The sequence below is a fragment of the Rhinoderma darwinii genome, chromosome 5 (genome assembly GCF_050947455.1).
Source record: "Rhinoderma darwinii isolate aRhiDar2 chromosome 5, aRhiDar2.hap1, whole genome shotgun sequence".
In the NCBI taxonomy this organism is placed as follows: Eukaryota; Metazoa; Chordata; class Amphibia; order Anura; family Rhinodermatidae; genus Rhinoderma; species Rhinoderma darwinii.
Window position 1 is genome coordinate 142,457,412 of NC_134691.1, and position 19,967 is coordinate 142,477,378.

General features: G+C 41.0%; 1 protein-coding gene and 1 long non-coding RNA gene across 4 annotated transcripts in view; both read left to right on the top strand.

Moving 5' to 3' along the window:
- The first annotated feature begins 466 nt into the window (after positions 1 to 466).
- Positions 467 to 2,819, top strand: LOC142652511 (protein FAM200C-like). Its single transcript, XM_075828162.1, has 2 exons — positions 467 to 1,982; positions 2,773 to 2,819. The coding sequence occupies exons 1-2, from the start codon at positions 467 to 469 to the stop codon at positions 2,817 to 2,819; spliced, it is 1,563 nt and encodes a 520-aa protein (XP_075684277.1).
- A 494-nt stretch (positions 2,820 to 3,313) lies between these two features.
- The window catches only part of LOC142651632 (uncharacterized), a 28,001-nt gene continuing 11,347 nt past the window's right edge, over positions 3,314 to 19,967 (top strand). Inside the window, exons 1-3 of one of the 3 annotated variants that reach the window (XR_012847657.1) lie at positions 3,314 to 3,398; positions 6,894 to 6,970; positions 11,028 to 11,174. This is a non-coding gene — a long non-coding RNA (uncharacterized LOC142651632). Of the gene's footprint in view, positions 3,399 to 6,103; positions 6,173 to 6,861; positions 6,971 to 11,027; positions 11,175 to 19,967 lie in introns of those variants that run through there. The other 2 variants (XR_012847658.1, XR_012847656.1) reach the window with 2 other exon arrangements.

The window sequence follows — 19,967 nt, forward strand, 5'->3', positions numbered from 1 at the left end:
CCTCTATGGAGAGAGAGGGAGCAGCGTGACGTAAGATGCAGGGATCAACCCGGTAGTCGGAGCTGCAGAGCACAACGAATATAACTAGTTAGTGAAGAAGATGGCTAAAAGAAAGAAGGATGAGGAGTATCGTACTTTTCAGCAGGAGTGGACAGACGAATTTGCCTTTGTGGAGAGAGCAGGTTCACCAGTTTGTCTTATATGCAATGATAAAATTGCATCCATGAAGCGGTCAAATATAAAGCGCCACTTTGACACACGCCATGCTTCATTTGCATCGAAATATCCTGCAGGGGACAGCAGGAAGAAAGCCTGTCAAGAGCTGCTGTGCAAAGTGCAAGCTAGTCAGCAGCAACTTCGAGTTTAGACCCAACAAGGTGACTTAAATTCGGCTAGCTTTGTTGGTGCTTTGGCAATTGTCAGAAACGGAAAACCATTCACAGATGGGGAGTATGCCAAAACATTTATGCTTGATGTTGCCAATGAACTTTTTGATGATTTTCCGGATAAAGCCAAGATTATCAAACGGATAAAAGACATGCCTCTGTCAGCAAGAACAGTTCATGACCGTGCCATCATGATGGCAAATCAGATTGAGGCATCCCAAGTGAAGGACATAAATACAGCTCTGTTCTTTTCTCTTGCTTTGGATGAATCAACTGACGTAAGCCATATATCTCAGTTCAGCATCATTGCAAGGTATGCTGTCGGTGACACGTTACATGAGGAAAGTCTTGCTGTTTTGCCTCTGAAAGGGACAACAAGAGGGGATGATTTGTTCAAGTCATTCACTGAGTTCACTAAAGAAAAAAATCTACCAATGCATAAACTTATTTCAGTGTGTACTGATGGTGCTCCATGCATGGTAGGAAAAAACAAAGGATTTGTAGCGCTTCTTCGTGAACATGAAAAAAGACCTATCCTTAGTTTTCACTGCATCCTACATCAGGAGGCACTTTGTGCTCAGATGTTTGGTGAGCAGCTTGGTGAGGTGATGTCACTTGTCATTCAGGTGGTCAACTTTATTGTTGCCCGTGCTTTAAATGATCGCCAGTTTAAAACACTCCTGGATGAAGTTGGGAATAATTATCCTGGTCTGCTTCTGCACAGCAACGTGCGCTGGCTGTCAAGAGGGAAGGTGCTCAGCCGTTTCGCAGCTTGTCTGAGTGAAATACGAACTTTTCTTGAAATGAAAAACGTTGACCATCCTGAGTTGTCCAACACTGAGTGGCTCCTGAAGTTCTTCTATCTTGTAGATATGACTGAACATCTGAACCAGCTCAATGTGAAAATGCAAGGCGTTGGTAATACAGTTTTATCGCTTCAACAAGCTGTGTTTGCATTTGAAAATAAGCTGGAACTGTTTATCGCAGACATTGAAACAGGTAGTTTAATACACTTTGAAAAACTGGGAGAGTTTAAAGATGCATGCACAGCAAATGACCCTGCACAACATCTTGATATTCAGCAGCTATCAGGCTTTACATCCAATCTCCTGCAATCATTCAAAGCGCGCTTTGGAGAATTTCGTGAGCACACTCGTCTTTTTAAGTTCATCACTCATCCACATGAGTGTGCACTGGACAGCACTGACCTGAGTTATATCCCTGGTGTCTCCATCAGAGATTTTGAGCTACAAGCTGCTGACCTGAAGGCTTCAGACATGTGGGTGAATAAGTTTAAATCACTTAATGAAGATTTGGAAAAACTTGCACGACAGCAAGCAGAGTTGGCAAGCAAACACAAGTGGAGAGAAATGAAACAACTCCAACATGCAGACCAGCTGATTGTCAAAACATGGAATGCACTTCCTGTCACATACCAAACACTGCAGCGTGTGGGTATTGCTGTACTGACAATGTTTGGCTCTACCTATGCATGCGAGCAGTCTTTCTCACATCTAAAGCACATCAAGACTAACATACGTTCACGTTTAACGGATGGAAGTCTCAACGCCTGCATGAAGCTAAACCTCACCACCAGTGGCGGACACAGACTGCAAAAGGCCCCTGTGCAGATAATGTGCCAGGGCCCCCCCGCCCCCCCCCCAATACCGACAAAGTTACCTAAACATATATATGCATATAAAAATAAACCTTACTAATAAAAATTATGAAGGAAGATTTATATTGTACATTTTATTACCAGTTTAGAACACAAGTAACACATTTTTTTCCGGGTTAAATTCTTATCTAAACTAAGTCCCTAAATGTGGGCAAAGAAAATGAAAAACCTATACTCACCTCCTCCGGCGCCTCCGTTCCCCCTCCGCAGCCCCTATCCCTTTCTGTGTTTACAAAGCTGCTGTGGTGACGCGCGGTCGATGGCACATGACCGCTGCAGCCAATCAATGCCCTCAACAGCGATTTGCTGTGGAACTACTGTCCTCAGCAGCACACCAATGAGGAGTTATTGGCAGCAGCGGTCACGTGCCATCGGCAGCGCGTCACCAGTGCAGCCTTGTACACTTGTAACACAGACCGAGACAGGAGGATGGGGGCTGCGGCGGGTGAACGGAGGCGAGGGAGGAGGTGAGTATAGTTTTTTTATTTTCTTTGCCCACATTTTCTTTGCCCAGCTACTGTCCACGGGGGGCCCGCTGATGGGCTCGCAGCTACTGTCCACGGGCCTCTGTCTCAGTCCTCAGCATCGCGCAGCTGAGAACTGAGTCGGCCAGCAGAGGAACGGGCCCCCTTCCCACGCGGGGCCCTTGTGCAGCTGCACCGGCTGCACATGCGGTATGTCCGCCCCTGCTCACCACGTATGAACCAGATTACAAAGCCATCAGCAAATCCATGCAGCACCAGAAGTCACATTAACGGTAGGAAGTATTCTATTCATCGTTGGTTAGCAACAGCATTAAAACGTTATTATGTTATAAAAAAAAAGAGTTCGGAGATTTGTTGTTCTTTAAAATTAAATACAAGTCAATGTGTGCACTTTATGTACAGTGAGACTATTTAATAAAGTTCAATTATTTATTACGCTGGGTGTGCCTGCTTGTATGTACCACTTTAAGTAGTAAATGCTTTAGTTCCCTATGGGTCTGAGCCTCTCTTTTTTGTTCATTTTCTGTAAGACCAACACTTTTAAAAGGGCCACTGACAGATACAATTGCTCCAGCGGTCACTTAGTACACAAAGGAGTGTTCCTCTCTGCTGCACTAAGCCACCGCTGGACCTAAACAATAATTCGCTGTAAAATAATAAAATAGATAATTGACATAACTGACAATGCGTTGTGTGACATGTCCAACATTCCAGCTTCTTTCTTCTGCGAATGCCTCAAAGCTGGCATTCTCTCAACATCAGGTGGGAAGAATGCCAGCTTCCAGTCATGCGCAGGAAAAAGAAGAAGCCAGACTGCTGGACTGATGTCATGCATCGCAAGCTCACAATGTAAGTTATTTATTTAATTTTTTTACTGCTAATTACCATTGTTTCAGTCCAGTTGTGGCTTTATACAGCAGGGAGGAGCATTCCTTGCTGTACTAAGTGAACATTGGAGCGATTGATCTGTCAATGGCCCTTTAAACATATTGTACGGCTCTCGCGGAATTATATTTCAAAATATGTGGCGTTTACGGCTCTCTTAGCCAAAAAGGTTCCTGACCCCTGCTCTAAAGCAATGGTTGTGTCACATTTTGACCAGTAATTCTAAAATATATCGCCAAATTACCCTCTTTCTTTGAGGGAGCATTTTCGGTAATAGGGAAGTGTATACCTGAGGAAATAAAACCCATCAACACAATACTTATTATTTCAACTTCAGAGTTTTATTAGCTTTCCAAAATAACATGCAACATACAAAACCATAGATATGTACAAACCAAATAAAACATATAAAAACATATAACGTCAGACGTTCACGTGTGAGAAGTGTCCTCGAAGGTGGTGTACAATAGACTTGTATCGGGAAACAGCCAAATGCCCATTTGATGTAGTAGCATAATAACAATCAGATGCGGTAACAAGGCAATTAAAGAGGCTGGTCTAGTTGGTAGGGCGGCATGGCTGAATTGGCTGGTCAGGTAGAGATCTTCCAAGCATGAGGGATTTTTTTGTAAACAGATTGGATCATGGAGAACATGAAAAAGAAGAAGCGTTGCTTCGGGTGTTTGGGGATTACTATTTTGTTCCTGTTTTCTGTCAATGAAGATAGAAATCTATAATGATGCCTTTACAGACATCACAACAATGAGCAGCAAAATAATAAAAACTTGTTTTGTCCTAATTTCCCCTATAAACAAAATAACTCCCCTCATAAAGGAGGTTATTCAGGTAATATATATTAGGGATTGCTGTAAATGCAACTCTCTATTATATAAGGGAAGGTGCACCAAAGACCATAGAAGAACTTTACATCTTAAAGAAGTTCACAGCAAGTTATTACTAGTATATTTCAATGCTTGTTGTTTGACATAAAATATTCTTTTATATAGATAGCAATTTGCTTTATTGAAGTTTATCGTTGTTACTAGAGATGGTAGTTATCAATTTCGCAGGTTAGGGATTTGCAGCAGATCAGAGAGAGTCTTATTTCGAAGTCTCAGTGGAGAAGAGAATTTTTAAAGATGCGATTTAGGGATAGGCATATTGCTTTAAGTGCCAGATAGAGCTTTCCAGAAGCCAGTTGGATGTATTTTATTAGTAGCCAGACAAAAAGAACTTAAATAAGTATCAATTTAAAAGAACTTAAAAAACTTAAGGCCTACCTGCAAATTTTAGACTATGTTCAGATCTGTTTCGGAGACTCCACTCTGGGGCCTCTGTTGCAGATTATGCCAAATCTAATGGTGAAAATGGCTCTGCATGCAGCATTTTTTTTGTATCAATCAAAACGTCAAACACCTTGATGAAACCCGATGGACCCTACTGTAAGTCAATGGGGTCTGTCGGACGCTGCTAGTATCCGCCGTGTGTAAGATTCCAAAATTGTAAACAGAAGCCACGACGCAGATGTGAATAGAGCCATGGGCACATTGGCTATCTGGGATTTCACAGCCATTGACCTTACTTCACGTCAAACACCTTATAATGTCACACATTAAAATGTAACATTAAAATGTTTATTAGTCAGAATAGATACAGAACTGCAAATCAGGCTTTTCACATGTGTAGCACAATCTGGGTCTCTTCAATAACTTTACTGATTTTAGTAAGTGTGTTATTATTGATGCTTATTATGGATTAAAGCTCTAAAACATTAAAAATACAATAACACTGTAAAAAATAGACATTCATGTAGATAATTCCCAGTGATGAGCAAAATTCCCATTAATTTTCTTAGTTCTGTTATATGCTTCTATCAGGAAGCCTCTGGAGAGTTTACTAGATGAGACTAGATCAAAGAGAGTAGCAAAAGCTTTGGCTAAACAAATGCAATATTAATGCATAGTTATGTCCCAGGGCAGACCCCTATCAAAGAGGATGCATAGTTTAAATATCGTGAAAAGTCTCCTTTATTAATATGTGTATATTATATGGGACACACAGAGCTGAACCGCTTACCCTTACTTGCGTATGCAGAATCCAGATTAATTAAAACATGTGGAGAGGAGCTGAGCCAAGTTTTCTTTAGCATGGAGCAATTTAATCCCTATTTCTGAAGACGTTTTTACAGTATGTATACATGTCACATGTGGTATATACACTTACGCAATGTCATGTCTTGTTTCATTTAAAATGTATCATTAAATAAATTTCATTTTTATAGTATAGTTCGCACATTAAAACCAAAAATAACAGAAAATTGATGACAAGATATATTTGTACAAAAAGGTCATACAATCTTGCAAAATACAATAATACATAGTAAAATTATAAAGTTGGTTACTAGTCAATAATTATCAATCTATAAATGTGGGGATGGCAAATAAAAGAGGGATAAAGGTACTGATTAATTTGCAAATGCAAATTGTTAGGTGAGCCGCATCTAACACTTGCCAAAATAGTGGCATTCATATAAACTAGCCTATATCTGTGATTGATGCCATTTTACTATAGTAGACTACGTTCACACTGTTAGGGTCTGTTCTGTCAGGTTTCTGTTGCTTTTTGGTGATCAAAATAATGTAGACTATTGCGCTATTCTTTCTTTTTAGAAAAATAAAACTGACAGACCCAAGTCTACGGTGTGTTTATGGATAACATATCAACTACACACTTTAGTGGTAAGGACTGTGCAAGGTCTTCAACGGAGGACTAGAGAAGAATTGAAATTTTTTGTATATTAAAAAGTTTGGTATTTTTTAATTCGGGGGTCCATAACTGTGTTCCTTCATTTTCCTTAGTGGGCTATTAATATTGCTTCCCTTGTGCAGCTCCTCTGTGCTGTTTGATTACAATAATGTTTTTGACTTTTATCAAAATGTTAAGCTCTGTTCATACTAGGGAACAGAGTGTTCACACAAGTGTTTAGAGCCTTCATCTGGAAGCCCGATGGAATCCTGAGGCACCCATTATAAGTCAATGTGCTCCATTGTGACTATTGGCTCTGTGAAATTACATAGGTTCATTACTACAGCATCAGAATTATTTACAGAGCCACTATGGTGCGAAATAAATAAAAGGGAAAGACATACAAGGAACCAAGTACAGGAGACCTGTGTCTATAATATGCTGCCCTTGAATAGCGTTAGTATTTTATAATGAGAGATCCACTTTAACAATCTAAATCAATCAATTACCTTTTTTTTTTTTTTATTATTATTATCATGATTATTATTATTGTTATTATTATTATTATTATTATTATTATTATTATTATTTTGTGTGTGTTTTTCTTCCCTTCCACAGAAAATATAATATATTCCTACTACCATCCATGTTGTTAATATTAAGTTTTCTCATCAATAATTAGGTTTCATTATTTACTGTGCTTAACAAATCTAGTTTTGGAGCTACAGAATTCTTTCTACTTGGCAGACGCAGGAATCTGGATTGGGTCCTAATGCTAAAGACCTCAACTGGTACTCAAATTACAAAATTCTATAATTGCAACTTTATAGTTCTGTGGTGTATAAATACTCATGCAGGACATGACATTATGTAGAACACATTACACATAATGCTACATGGCGTAGTTATTGTCACATGGCAATGAGAAGAATCACTTGCATACAGTAATATGGTGTGTCCCGTTGCATGTTAAGTGAACTGGTATTTAGGTGGGCTTCAGTTTAGCTGAATGTACAAATAAAATTATGTACAATAAAGAAATATAAAAATACTTTTAGTTTGCAAGACAAAGTTCAATTATTTTGCTGAAAAATCCCTTGAAACATTCTCAGCCTTTTGGGTAATAGTTCATAATAATGTTGGAATCACACATGCAGTTTTTAGTGTAGTTTTAATGCAGTTTTTTGAGCCAAAAGTCAGGAAGGGATAAAGAAATAATGAAAAGTATAAAGGAGATTCTCCTCTCTTTTGTATCCTTTCCTGTGTTTGGTTAAAAATACTTTCACAAAAACTGCATGTGTGATTCTAGCCTAAGAGTCCTGCAGCCGCACCTGGAATACTAAAACCACAATTTGAAAAGAAAATCAATATCAAGTGTCATTTCAGTCCCTGTACTTGAGGCCGCTAAGAATGTTAACACTATACTATGTAAATCTGAAATGTCCTACAATTCTTTTTATTATTGCATATGTGTCTGGGTATGTATGTGTGTTTGTTTCTGTATGTACATTTGTGTTTATGTCATTTATGTGTATGCGTGCTGTGTATGCCTGTATATACAGTGAAGGAAATAAGTATTTGATCCCTTGCTGATTTTGTAAGTTTGCCCACTGTCAAAGCCATGAACAGTCTAGAATTTTTAGGCTAGGTTAATTTTACCAGTGAGAGATAGATTATATTTAAAAAAAAACTGAAAATCACATAGTCAAAATTATATATATTTATTTGCATTGTGCACAGAGAAATAAGTATTTGATCCCCTACCAACCATTAAGAGTTCAGCCTCCTCCAGACCAGTTACACGCTCCAAATCAACTTGGTGCCTGCATTAAAGACAGCTGTCTTAAATGGTCACCTGTATAAAAGACTCCTGTCCACAGACTCAATTAATCAGTCTGATACTAACCTCTACAACATGGGCAAGACCAAAGAGCTTTCTAAGGATGTCAGGGACAAGATCATAGACCTGCACAAGGCTGGAATGGGCTACAAAACCATAAGTAAGACGCTGGGTGAGAAGGAGACAACTGTTGGTGCAATAGTAAGAAAATGGAAGACATACAAAATTACTGTCAATCGACATCAATCTGGGGCTCACTGCAAAATCTCACCTTGTGGGGTATCCTTGATCCTGAGGAAGGTGAGTGCTCAGCCAAAAACTACACGCGGGGAACTTGTTAATGATCTCAAGGCAGCTGGGACCACAGTCACCAAGAAAACCATTGGTAACACATTACGCCGTAATGGATTCAAATCCTGCAGTGCCCGCAAGGTCCCCCTGCTCAAGAAGGCACATGTACAGGCCCGTCTGAAGTGTCCAAATGAACATCTGGATGATTCTGAGAGTGATTAGGAGAAGGTGCTGTGGTCAGATGAGACTAAAATTTAGCTCTTTGGCATTAACTCAACTCGCCGTGTTTGGAGAAAGAGAAATGCTGCCTATGACCCAAAGAACACCATCCCCACTGTCAAGCATGGATGTGGAAACATTATGTTTTGGGGGTGTTTCTCTGCTAAGGGCACAGGACTAATTCACCGCATCAATGGGAGAATGGATGGAGCCATGTACTGTCAAATCCCGAGTGACAACCTCCTTCCCTCCACCAGGACATTAAAAATGGGTCGTGGCTGGGTCTTCCAGCACGACAATGACCCGAAACATACAGCCAAGGCAACAAAGGAGTGGCTCAAAAAGAAGCACATTAAGGTCATGGAGTGGTCTAGCCAGTCTCCAGACCTTAATCGCATCGAAAACTTATGGAGGGAGCTGAAGATCCGAGTTGCCAAGCGACAGCCTCGAAATCTTAATGATTTACACATGATCTGCAAAGAGGAGTGGGCCAAAATTCCATCTAACATGTGTGCAAGCCTCATCATCAACTACAAAAAACGTCTGACTGCTGTGCTTGCCAACAAGGGTTTTGCCACCAAGTATTAAGTCTTGTTTGCCAAAGGGATCAAATACTTATTTCTCTGTGCACAATGCAAATAAATATATATAATTTTGACTATGTGATTTTCAGTTTTTTTTTAAATATAATCTATCTCTCACTGGTAAAATTAACCTAGCCTAAAAATTCTAGACAGTTCATGTCTTTGACAGTGGGCAAACATACAAAATCAGCAAGGGATATAATACTTATTTCCTTCACTGTATGTACATCAATCATAACACTAAAACCACCTGCCTAAAATTTTGTAGGTCCCCTCATGGCACCAAAACAGCTCTGACCCATCGAGGCATGGACTCCATAATATCTCTGAAGGTTTCCTGTGGGATCTGGCACCAAAATATTAGCAGCAAATCGTGTAAGTTGCGAAGTAGGGCCTCCATTGATAGAACTTATTTGTTCGGATTGAGATCTGGAGAAATTGGAGGCCAAGTCAGCACCCAGAACACAACTATGTTGCACCAAAGTTGCTTAGGCAGGGTGTGTCCACTGAAGCTGAATAATATACCTGGGGATTTACAAGGATAGGCTGAGGAAGTATTTGGGTGTGCGGGCTGGCTCTATAAGATGCAAAAAGTGAGCGGGCGACCGCCCTATGCGCAGACCCAACAACACCAGCTGCAGAAGGAAATGCACGTGCATGACAGTGTGGACATCATGTGGCCCCAAGATGATTTGTTATGCCCCATGGCACTGTATTGACTGTATGATATAAATTAACTTTGTTAACGCTGAATAAAATCCCAAGGGATTTTTTCTTAGATCAAGTAGCATCTTAACATGATAGCAGGAAGAATAAGGTCACGTTGAATTTAAAGAGGCTCTGTCACCACATTATAAGTGCCCTATCTCCTACATAATGTGATTGGCGCTCTAATGTAGATAAAAACAGTGGTTTTTATTTTGAAAAACGATAATTTTTGAGCACCTATTTTAGATTTATGCTAATTAGTTTCTTAATAGACAACTGGGCGTGTTTTTACTTTTTTACCAAGTGCGCGTTGTAAAGAGAAGTGTATGACGCTGACCAATCAGCGTCATATACTTCACTTCATTCATTTTTAGCAGTACTCGCAACACAGCGTGATCTCGCGAGAGCACGCAGTGCAGTCACATACTCCCACATTAACTTTACCGAAGTATCTTGAGAGTGAATAGACATTCCTTCCAGCCAGGACGCAATGTCTATTCACACTCCCGACACTTCAGTAAAGTTTCTGTGAATCACAGCACACGTGATCTCACGAGATCACGCTGTGCTGTGTGAGTAAGTCCCCAAGAAACTTTACTGAAGTGTCGGGAGTGATGAATAGACATAGCGACCTGGCTGAAAGCGATGTTTATTCACTCTCAAGACACTTCGGTAAAGTTAATGTGGGAGTATGTGACTGCACAGCGTGTGTTGCGAGTACTGCTAAAAATGAATGGAGAGAAGTGTATGACGCTGATTGGTCACTGATTGGTCAGCGTTATACACTTCTCTTTACAACGCCGAGTTGATAAAAAAGGTAAAACACGCTCTGTAGTCTATTAAGAAAGTCATTAGCATAAATCTAAAATTATGCACAACTTGCTCAAAATTGATAGTTTTTCAAAATAAAAAACAGTGTTGTTATCTACATTACAGCGCCGATCACATTATGTAAGAGATAGGGCACTTATAATGTGGTGACAGAGCCTCTTTAAGAAACCTAATGGATTTGGTAAAATACATCTAAATAATGTTCTGATTTACTAGATATCATGTGAATAACTTGCAATGCTTTAAACATAAAGCACAAAGATACGCACACACACACACACACACACACACACACACACACACACACACACACACACACACACACACACACACAGAAACACACACATAATTAAAATGTTCTTTTTTTCCCATTAGTGTTCCATAAGCGGATTGAAACTTCACACAAAGACTGTAATTGCATCAAGAGATTTGGAAAAATTAATTGGCGCTGTGATTTAAGAAGCAAATAAGGAATGCCACAGAGTGGCATTATGTACTGTGATCAGTAGCTGGAACTTCAAGGTAGTCAGTGCAGTTGGTGATTGAATCACTCAGTATATTGTAGACCCAAAGGGCAGCCACAACTGCATTCAAGGACGTGACAAGTTCTTTAAGACATTACATATCAGATTTTGTAGAAGAATAAAGTATAATATATTTGAGTAAATTACATTTACTTCAATGTTATTTAAATCACATATACTGTGTATTGTTTTTAGAACATATATAGAATTTTGGAGAGAGTGTGATGTTCTATTTCTGAAGGACGGCAGGAAACTAAAATATTTAGAACCTTAAAGGGATCATCTAAAACAAAAATATTATTTAATTCAAGTTTATATTATTATAAATATATATATATATATATATATATTTTATTTTATTTTTTTATTTATGTGACCATGGGAAAAATTCTGAAATATTTAAGTTTTTACACTAGCCACAGGTGCACACGCTGTAGCCGGATGTTTCCTGTTTTCAGCAGCCCACTTTTCAGCTTTGCTGTGTAGGCTGGGACAGTGTCAGCAGTCATCTCGTTATCATTAGAGATTTAGGATTTATTGACATATGACAGCTCTACTGGACTGCTTGTACTGCTGGAGACTTTAATAAGGCAAGATAGCAATACCATTTTATGCTTCTTCCCTGTCTTCCCTGACTCTATTTATTTTGAAAATGGTTTTAGTCTTAATGACACTTTTCTGACCATTAAGTCCATGTTCAGACGTGGCGGAATTTTTCCGCCGAAAATGTTGCTGCTGATTCGTTGCGAATTTGCAGCAACATTTTCATATTTGACAGGTAATTCAGGCATTGTGGATATCACAGCGGACTTGCCACAGATTTCAGTTTTTGCAATGCAAATGCTGAAATCCGCAGTGAAATTCCGCTGCTTCTCCGCAACATAATGAGCATGCTGCGGAGGGGAAATTCTGCACCGCAGCCTAATTTCCACACAGTTATTTTCCGCAACGTCTGAACTAAGTTTCCTAAGAATGTATAGAAACAAATGTAAAAACGGCTGCTGCAGAATTCCACTGCGGACTGTCCGCAGCAGAATTCAACAGCAATTCCGCCACATCTGAATGTGCCCTAACTCTCATTCATTACAGCTGTCAAAATCTACTACATATTACATACTAATAAACAAAGCTAAAAAAAGGTTAGTTTTTGAAAAAAAAGGGTAATTATCTTCACTTCTGTCATGCAGGATTTACTCATCAAATGTATGAACTTGGGGTTCTTTTAACAGAAATGCTCCATATGTACTATTACATATTAATTACACAACATTATACAAAAAGGTCCCTTCAATGAATATTAGCCATGGACGAAATTTAACAAGACATTTAATTTCCTACATAGTCTACAAAAAAAAACAACTAATTTGTGTAAAATAATGAAGGCCTAGTATATGACTGATCAGTTAAGACAGAAATATATTTTTTTATAATTACTCAAATTAGAATGACATCAGAGAACAATAGAAGCTGGAAGTAATCACCAAAACAGTAAAGCTATTAAACAAGAAAATATTTTTATTAGAATAGCTAGTCATAATGCAAAAGATATAACTTCACAAATGTAGCAGAAGGAATACAAAAGAGGCAATTAAAATGTAGTTGTTCATATTCAATTTAATAAAATTTAAATGATATGCTTTTGGGTATGGAACCCTTTAAAAACATAGTACTGAAATCAAATAAATTAAGTGCTTAGAAATCTTACAGCTGATGCCAAGGACACATTGCAGGAACTGATTATGTAATCATTTCTCTTCTGTTTAATATTATTCTTTTACAACAAAAATTTTGAAGAATTAACATAGAAACAATACAGTCAAAAACTCTTCAAATATAAATAAAACCTTCTTCAAATATACAACGACGATTTGACAGTGAAATTAATGGTCTTTCATTTTTGTTTGATATTCAGTATGTTAATGTAAAAGTGGGTGGGGTAATAGCGGGGTTCACTTACTCGTGTCGCCCACCACTACTACCTCCTTTATAATCAGGGTCACTAGGGTTATGCCTCGTTCCCCTACCCTTTTTCTTGTATTAACGTTCGTCTACTTGCTCTGCTACTCAGTAGGGGAATACGATTGTAAATAAATAAGGGTAATATTTATTAACATAGTAATCACACTTAGATATAAAAATACACCAAACACAGTAAATAATCACAGTATAGTATCAGTGTATCCCAATACACATAATAACTTAGTGTGTACAGAATACACTAACACTATACGTGGTACAGTATAAACAAGGTATAACAATCCTAATCTATACCACCACCCACTTACCTAAACACACATATAAGTTACGTTGCAATACATTCACGCTCATTATTTCTGTCCCACTCCCTTCTAAATATACCTGTCCCTGTACACTAATGGTTAATCAGGTAAAGGGTTAACAGGGGGATACTCTGGTAAAGGGTTAACAACGGGAACAGGGGTGTAGGTAATGTGCAGGCAGGTGGGAAAGGGTTAACTCAGGGGCAGCAAGGGTTAACTAGGGATAGAACTCAGGGGCAGCAAGGGTTAACTAGGGACTGAACTCAAGGGCAAACTCAGGGGCAACAAGGGGAGACAGGGAGAGACAGAGGGTTAAGAGTAGCTGTGGCTACAATTGATACTTAGTGTGTCGTTGTGATGAGGAGCCAGAGACAGGAGACAGGAGCTGGAGCAGGAGACAGAAGCCGGAGCAGGAGACAGGAGCAGGTCGTTGGTGGAGGGTGAGGTCCCACTGGAGAGGTGAGCTCCATTGGTGGTGTGGGAGGCACGACTCAGCTGCTCCTCGTCGGTGGAGTGGTGAGGGAGGTAGACTGCACTCTTGAGTGTACGACACAGGGCTATTTAAACCCTGTCAGTACGCTCGTAAATGGGGCGAGTGCCGCCCGCCCCCGACTAACATGGGTCGGCACGGTTTCCGTTTGTCACAGTTGTTTAAGGGTTCCGTCGTTTTGATGGAATGAGAAGCGCAGTCAACTACGGTATTGATTCCGTCAAAACGACAGAACCCTTAAACAACGGAGACAAACGGAAACTATTTGCACCAGATCCGTCACCATTGAAATCAATGGTGATGCAATAGGAAACCTGTGGTTTCTGTTTGTTTAAGTGTGGATTCCGTTCATGGGTTCCCCTGACGGAAATCTCAGACGGAACCCATGAATGGAGTTCCAACGCAGATGTGAACGAAGCCAAAACATTTAAGGAATGAGAGGAGAGGTAGAGGAGTCGTGCAGCAAAGTTAAGGAAATATTGCAGAGGTCTATTGTCAGCAACCCATATGTATATGTATCCGAATGGACGGCGGTGTTTAAAACGACTGAATGCCTGATATTGAAATTAATCTAACATCAATTTGGACTGGAGTCTGTAAACAGACAGATCCTTACATCCTTACAGGTCATTCATACAAATTAACTGTTGAATGGAGATACAGAGTGACTACGATCACTAAAACAGTAAAGACTAAGGATCTACCTTGACATTGGATTATCTTGCTATACATACATATGTTTCTTAAGAGACAGATACAGACAGCATAATATTTCAATCTGTGCACACAGATGTTTGCATGCTTGCGCTGTCTCTTAGGCTCTATTCACACGACAGGGTCCGAGTGTCGGCCGATAAAAACGGCCGTTTTGGTCCGTTTTTCTTGGCCGTTTTGCATCCATTTTGCATCCATTCCGTTTCTGTTTCGGGCCGTGTTTCCGTTTTTAACGGACGATTTTGACCCGTTTTGCATGAATTTTATTTGTAAAATTTTTGCCACACACTTCCCTCTGTAGATAATGCCACACACTGCACTCTATAGATACTGCCATCTCCCTCCTGTAGGTAGTTCCACTCAGCCCCCCTTGTAGGTAGTGCCACAGCCCCTTGTAGGTAATGCCACACAGCCCCCTGTAGGTAATGCCTCATAGCCCCCTGTAGGTAATGCCACACAGCCCCCCATAGGTAATGCCACACAGCCCCCTGTAGGTTATGCCACACAGCCCCCTGTAGGTAGTTCTACACAGGACCCTTTTACATAGCACCCCCCTACCTTTCTGTAGATAGTGCCACCGCTCCAGGAGAAGTCCCTGACTTCAATGGCCATATATGGACAATGAAGTCAGGGACTTCTCCTGGAACGGAAACACCAGCCACAGCGCCGGGGACTCAGCTTCAGAAGTCCTTGATATCACTGTGTCCATATATGGGGATTCCGCCCTATAGGGAATGCTGTATGAACATAGGGCGCTATTCAGTGTCTCTTTAACAGCACTGGAGCCTATATGCCCCCTTTTGCCTAAGTGAACTAATCTGCAGCCCTCTTCAGGATTTCCTAGCCAATGTTGTTCAGCAGCTGCAACTACATCATTCCTTGCGTGTAATCAGAGTTGTGCCTGGATATCGCACAACCATCCCAGGTGAGGGTTACACCTACACCTGTATAGTTTTCTTCTATTGTTATTGGAATTTCTGCACCATGAGGCCCTTTCTTTTTTGATTTTGACAGATTAACAAATATAGATCTAAGGGGAGGAGGTAGTGATGTAAAGCTTTGTGATTGGCTGCAGTGCGTGACCATGAGGTTTGGAGGAAGCTACTTATATACGGTGTACTCTGTGGACCAGATGCAGCGTGTAAAGGAGGTATACTGTCAGTCCACCTGTCCAAAGACTAAAAAATGCAATAAGGTTTTACAGACCTTGGTCTAATCAATAGAGTTTTACCTATTGATAATAATAAAAGTTAAAGGGGTGTTCCCATCTTATAAAGTGGTGGCATATCGCTTAGTGGGCCACCACTTTGTGGTCAGGGGAGTAAGACCTTTGGGACCCTCACTGATCCTTATCTAGCACTGCAACCCCTTCACTGTTTTTACCGGCACAGCAGTGCCTCTGTGAGGGAAAACATAGAAGGGGACACAGCCAGGGCCGTATTTGGAGCTGGTGCTGCCCTAGGCACTTTTAGTGCTGAGGCCCCTGATAACGCAACTTTTCAATGCTGCGGATTAAAAAAAACGCACATTTTCAGCGGGTTTTTTATGCAGTGTGTGGATGAGATTTTTATTCAAATCTCATCCGCTGATACTATATTAGGCCTCATGCACACGACCATAGTGGTGTGCACAGCCGTGATTTGCGGTTCGGACGGCCGCGGAGTGTCATCCGCGGGCTGTCCGCAAATCGCGGGTCGTGCACGTGGCCGTGTGCATTCATTTCTATGAGCCTGGACCGCAAAATACGGCTGTAATAAGACATGTCCTATCTTTTTGTGGTCCAGGCTCCTGGCGAATGAACGGAGTGTGGAAACCACGGCCGTCTGCATGGGCCCATTGAAATGAATGGGGCCGCAATTCTCCCGCAGAACTGCACGGTGCCTTACACTGCAGTGAAATCCTTTGCGGAAAATCAACAGTGTTTACGCTACATCTGAACTTACCCTAAAACAAATGCTCAGTGCTACCCCATTAACATTCCCTCCCCATCCCCCCACAGGGCCGCCATCAGGGGGGTATTAGGGGTACTGATGTGAGGGGCCTGGCAAAACCTAATTGAAAGGGGGGCCCGGCAACTGTCGCGACTTGCCTTTGGTAGAAAAAAACAGGCCCCTGCAATGGGGCCCGTTTTTTTCACCAAAAGAATGTCGTGAGCTGCGGGCCCCCCCCTCTCGTCATGGGGGCCGTCAAACACCGCCCGCGCGACCCATCGTGCGCACCCGCAAACTCCCGCCCGGCCCCCCTTTCAATTAGGTTTGGCCGGGCCCCTCACATCAGTACCCCTAATACCTCCCTGATGGCGGTCCTGGGTAGCATGATATAGTGCTGGACGGAGTACCGTTAACAGGCGGTGCCACGGTAGGGGGGCCCAGAAAATTTAGCTGTATGGGGCCCTGAAATTCCTGATGGCGGCCCTGTCCCCCCACATGAACACTGGGGCCCATTTCCCCTGTTATTGATCAGGTCACAGTTTATTATTTTTTTGAAAAAAACAAAACACTCCTGCAGCGGCCCCCTTTCCTGACTGGAGCAAATTACAACCCGCTAGTTACATCAGTACATTGTCCTACTTTTAAAAGTAGGCCAATGAACTGAGGTAACCTTGGATCATGTAATGTAAACTAACCAATTACAGCTTAAAACTGTCACCGCATAGTTTACTGTCACAGACCCAGGAAGGTAAGCATGCTTTTCTACTTATTAGTGTTACTTATATTTTTTTGTGTGTTTTTTTACAGGATCGGTTCATGGACTATGTCAGATCCAAGGACTTTTTTTTATAATTTTATAAAGTCAGAAATTAGTTTACAATCTTCACATTATAAATCAATTATAAAAAATACAAACATATTTCAAGTGGACTTAAAGATGTCCTCTCCCTACCCTACCCTACCCTACCCTACTCCCTGTATCATACAAAACAACATCAAAACAACATAGACAGCCACGAAACATAACAGAAGAAAAAAAAAAAAGAGCTCAATACTCCTCTATATCCTAACATTAGCATTAATTTGAAATTAGATCTATAAGTCATTTGACCAACAATCCCATCTCTCCATCAGCGACTTTACTTGCATAACCCCATGCTCCTGCATGCACTTCTCATATAAATAATACTGGTTTATTCTCTTTCTCATCCTGGTTTTTATTTCAATAAAATATTTTTTCTGTGTTGGTGTATTTTTTAACTTCATTACTACTACCTTAGCAGGGGCGGATTGGGAGCTTAAAGTGGCCCTGGAAAAAACTCTAAACATAGCCCCATGTTGTGGGTAGGGCCAGCACAAGTAGGCTGAGTCAGCAAACCGTTAGCCGTAGCCACATTGGTGATAGATGTAATAATACAGCCTTATTATTATTGTCAGCATTGGGCTGTGTTCACATCTGCATTGGACGCTCTTAGGCAGCCTATCACACCACAGTATTTCTATCAATATAATGTATGCGCTGATAAAGCTCCCAGGAGATGCATTAAACGGTTTTAAATCTGGATGCCTCTATATCGCTAGCGACGGTCGGGTACTGGGGCGGCAGCAGGCTGGTATTATCAGGCTGGGAAAGCCCAAAAATGGTGGCCCTACCCATCCTGCTGCTGTGTTGTATCTGGCTAGTTGTGAAAAATGGGGGGGACCCCACGTCTTTTTTTTAGGATTTTTTTATTTTTATTTAAAAAATGACGTGGGGTCCCCCATATTTTTCATAACCAGCCAGATACAACATAGCAGGAGCAGGCTAGCATTACCAGGATTGGAAAGGCCATGGTTTTTGGGCTTTCCCAGCCTGATAATACCAGCCTGCGGCTGCTCCATTACCGACAATCACTACAGATGGTTGGGTTCCGGGTGGTTTTTTTCTTTGTCAAGAGTTTTACATATCACCACACTGACTATATAAGATAGTCATTTTATTGTTCTGTTCACTTGGCCTGATAAAGACGCTTGTTCGGTGTTGAAACGCGTAGCCTCTTGCTTTTCCAATAAAGCTGTCAATTTTATTTACCTGGATCCCTCTTTGATGTTAGCAGTGCTTTACAATGGTACCGTTTTTTCTATAAGAATATATATCATATATGGACAGTGACGTTGGCAGCAATGCTGGAGTCCACAGGCAGAGCATCAGCTGATGCTCTGCTTGGGGACTCCAGTACTGCTGCCGACGTCACTGTCCATATATGGTCAGTGACTTCAGGGGTTTCACATCTCTGCTAATGCTCTGCCGGGGGACTCCAGCACTGCTGCCAACATCACTGACCATATATTTTCAAGGGAAAACAGCTCCTGATTTTCAGACGTTTTTGAGCAACTTGCGTTTTTGCAGCATTTTTATGGCCGTTTTTGGAGCTGTTTTCAATAGATTCTATGAAAAACGGCTCCAAAAACGTCCCAAGAAGGGTCTTGCACTTCTTTTGACGAGCCGTCATTTTACGCGCCGCATTTCGACAGCAACGAGTAAAATTAATGCTCGTGGGAACAGAACACCGTAAAACCCATTGAAAGCAATGGGCAGATGTTTGTAGTCGTATTAGGGGTGTTTTTTCAGGCGTAATTCGAGGCGTAAAACGCCTAAATTACGTCTGAAAACACTGCGTGTGAGCATACCCTAATAAGTCGGGTTGGAAGCCATGAAGAAATTTCCGTTGGTGTAATATCCAGTGTCATCTAGACTTTTAACAGGTCTCAAGGCCTTCTGATGGTGATTTTACGTCCATCTTTGGATGTAGCAAGACCGAAAAGGGAATAACCATCTCACTGGGTGTCATTTAACACAGAGTGCAACAGTTAGGGGTTTTAAGATGCTTCTTTTGGCAAGGGTACTTGTAGACAGGACTTGATAAAGTTTAATTTTGCTCCCCTCATGAGAGATTTCCAATACTTCCCCCACTTTTTGTAGAATGGCCAAGGTGCCTATGTTGCTGAGAAAGCAACATATGACATCCCTTGGGAGCTTTTGTGGGAGCAGGCTTCCAGCACAGGACTCTGTGTATGCATTAGATGATTATTGAAATGGCGTGGACAGCCCCTAGGAGAAAGCCAAATATTTGTATGATACAGATTTCCGAGCTTCGTTCGCCACTGATTCTGGAATTCCACAGAATCTAATGTATTTCCTTTTGCTCTTGTTTTCCTGGTCTTCCAGGATGAGGAAGGCATGGTTGACCTGCTTCTGCTGTGACGTCAGGTTATTATGCGGTGCTTCACTGTGTTGAATTATGGCTGTCTGCACCCCTTACAGAGCTTCTACCCTGTGTCTGACTTCTTTTACATTAGCTTAAATGTTTGCAAGCTACTTAAGTACTGGGGATTGT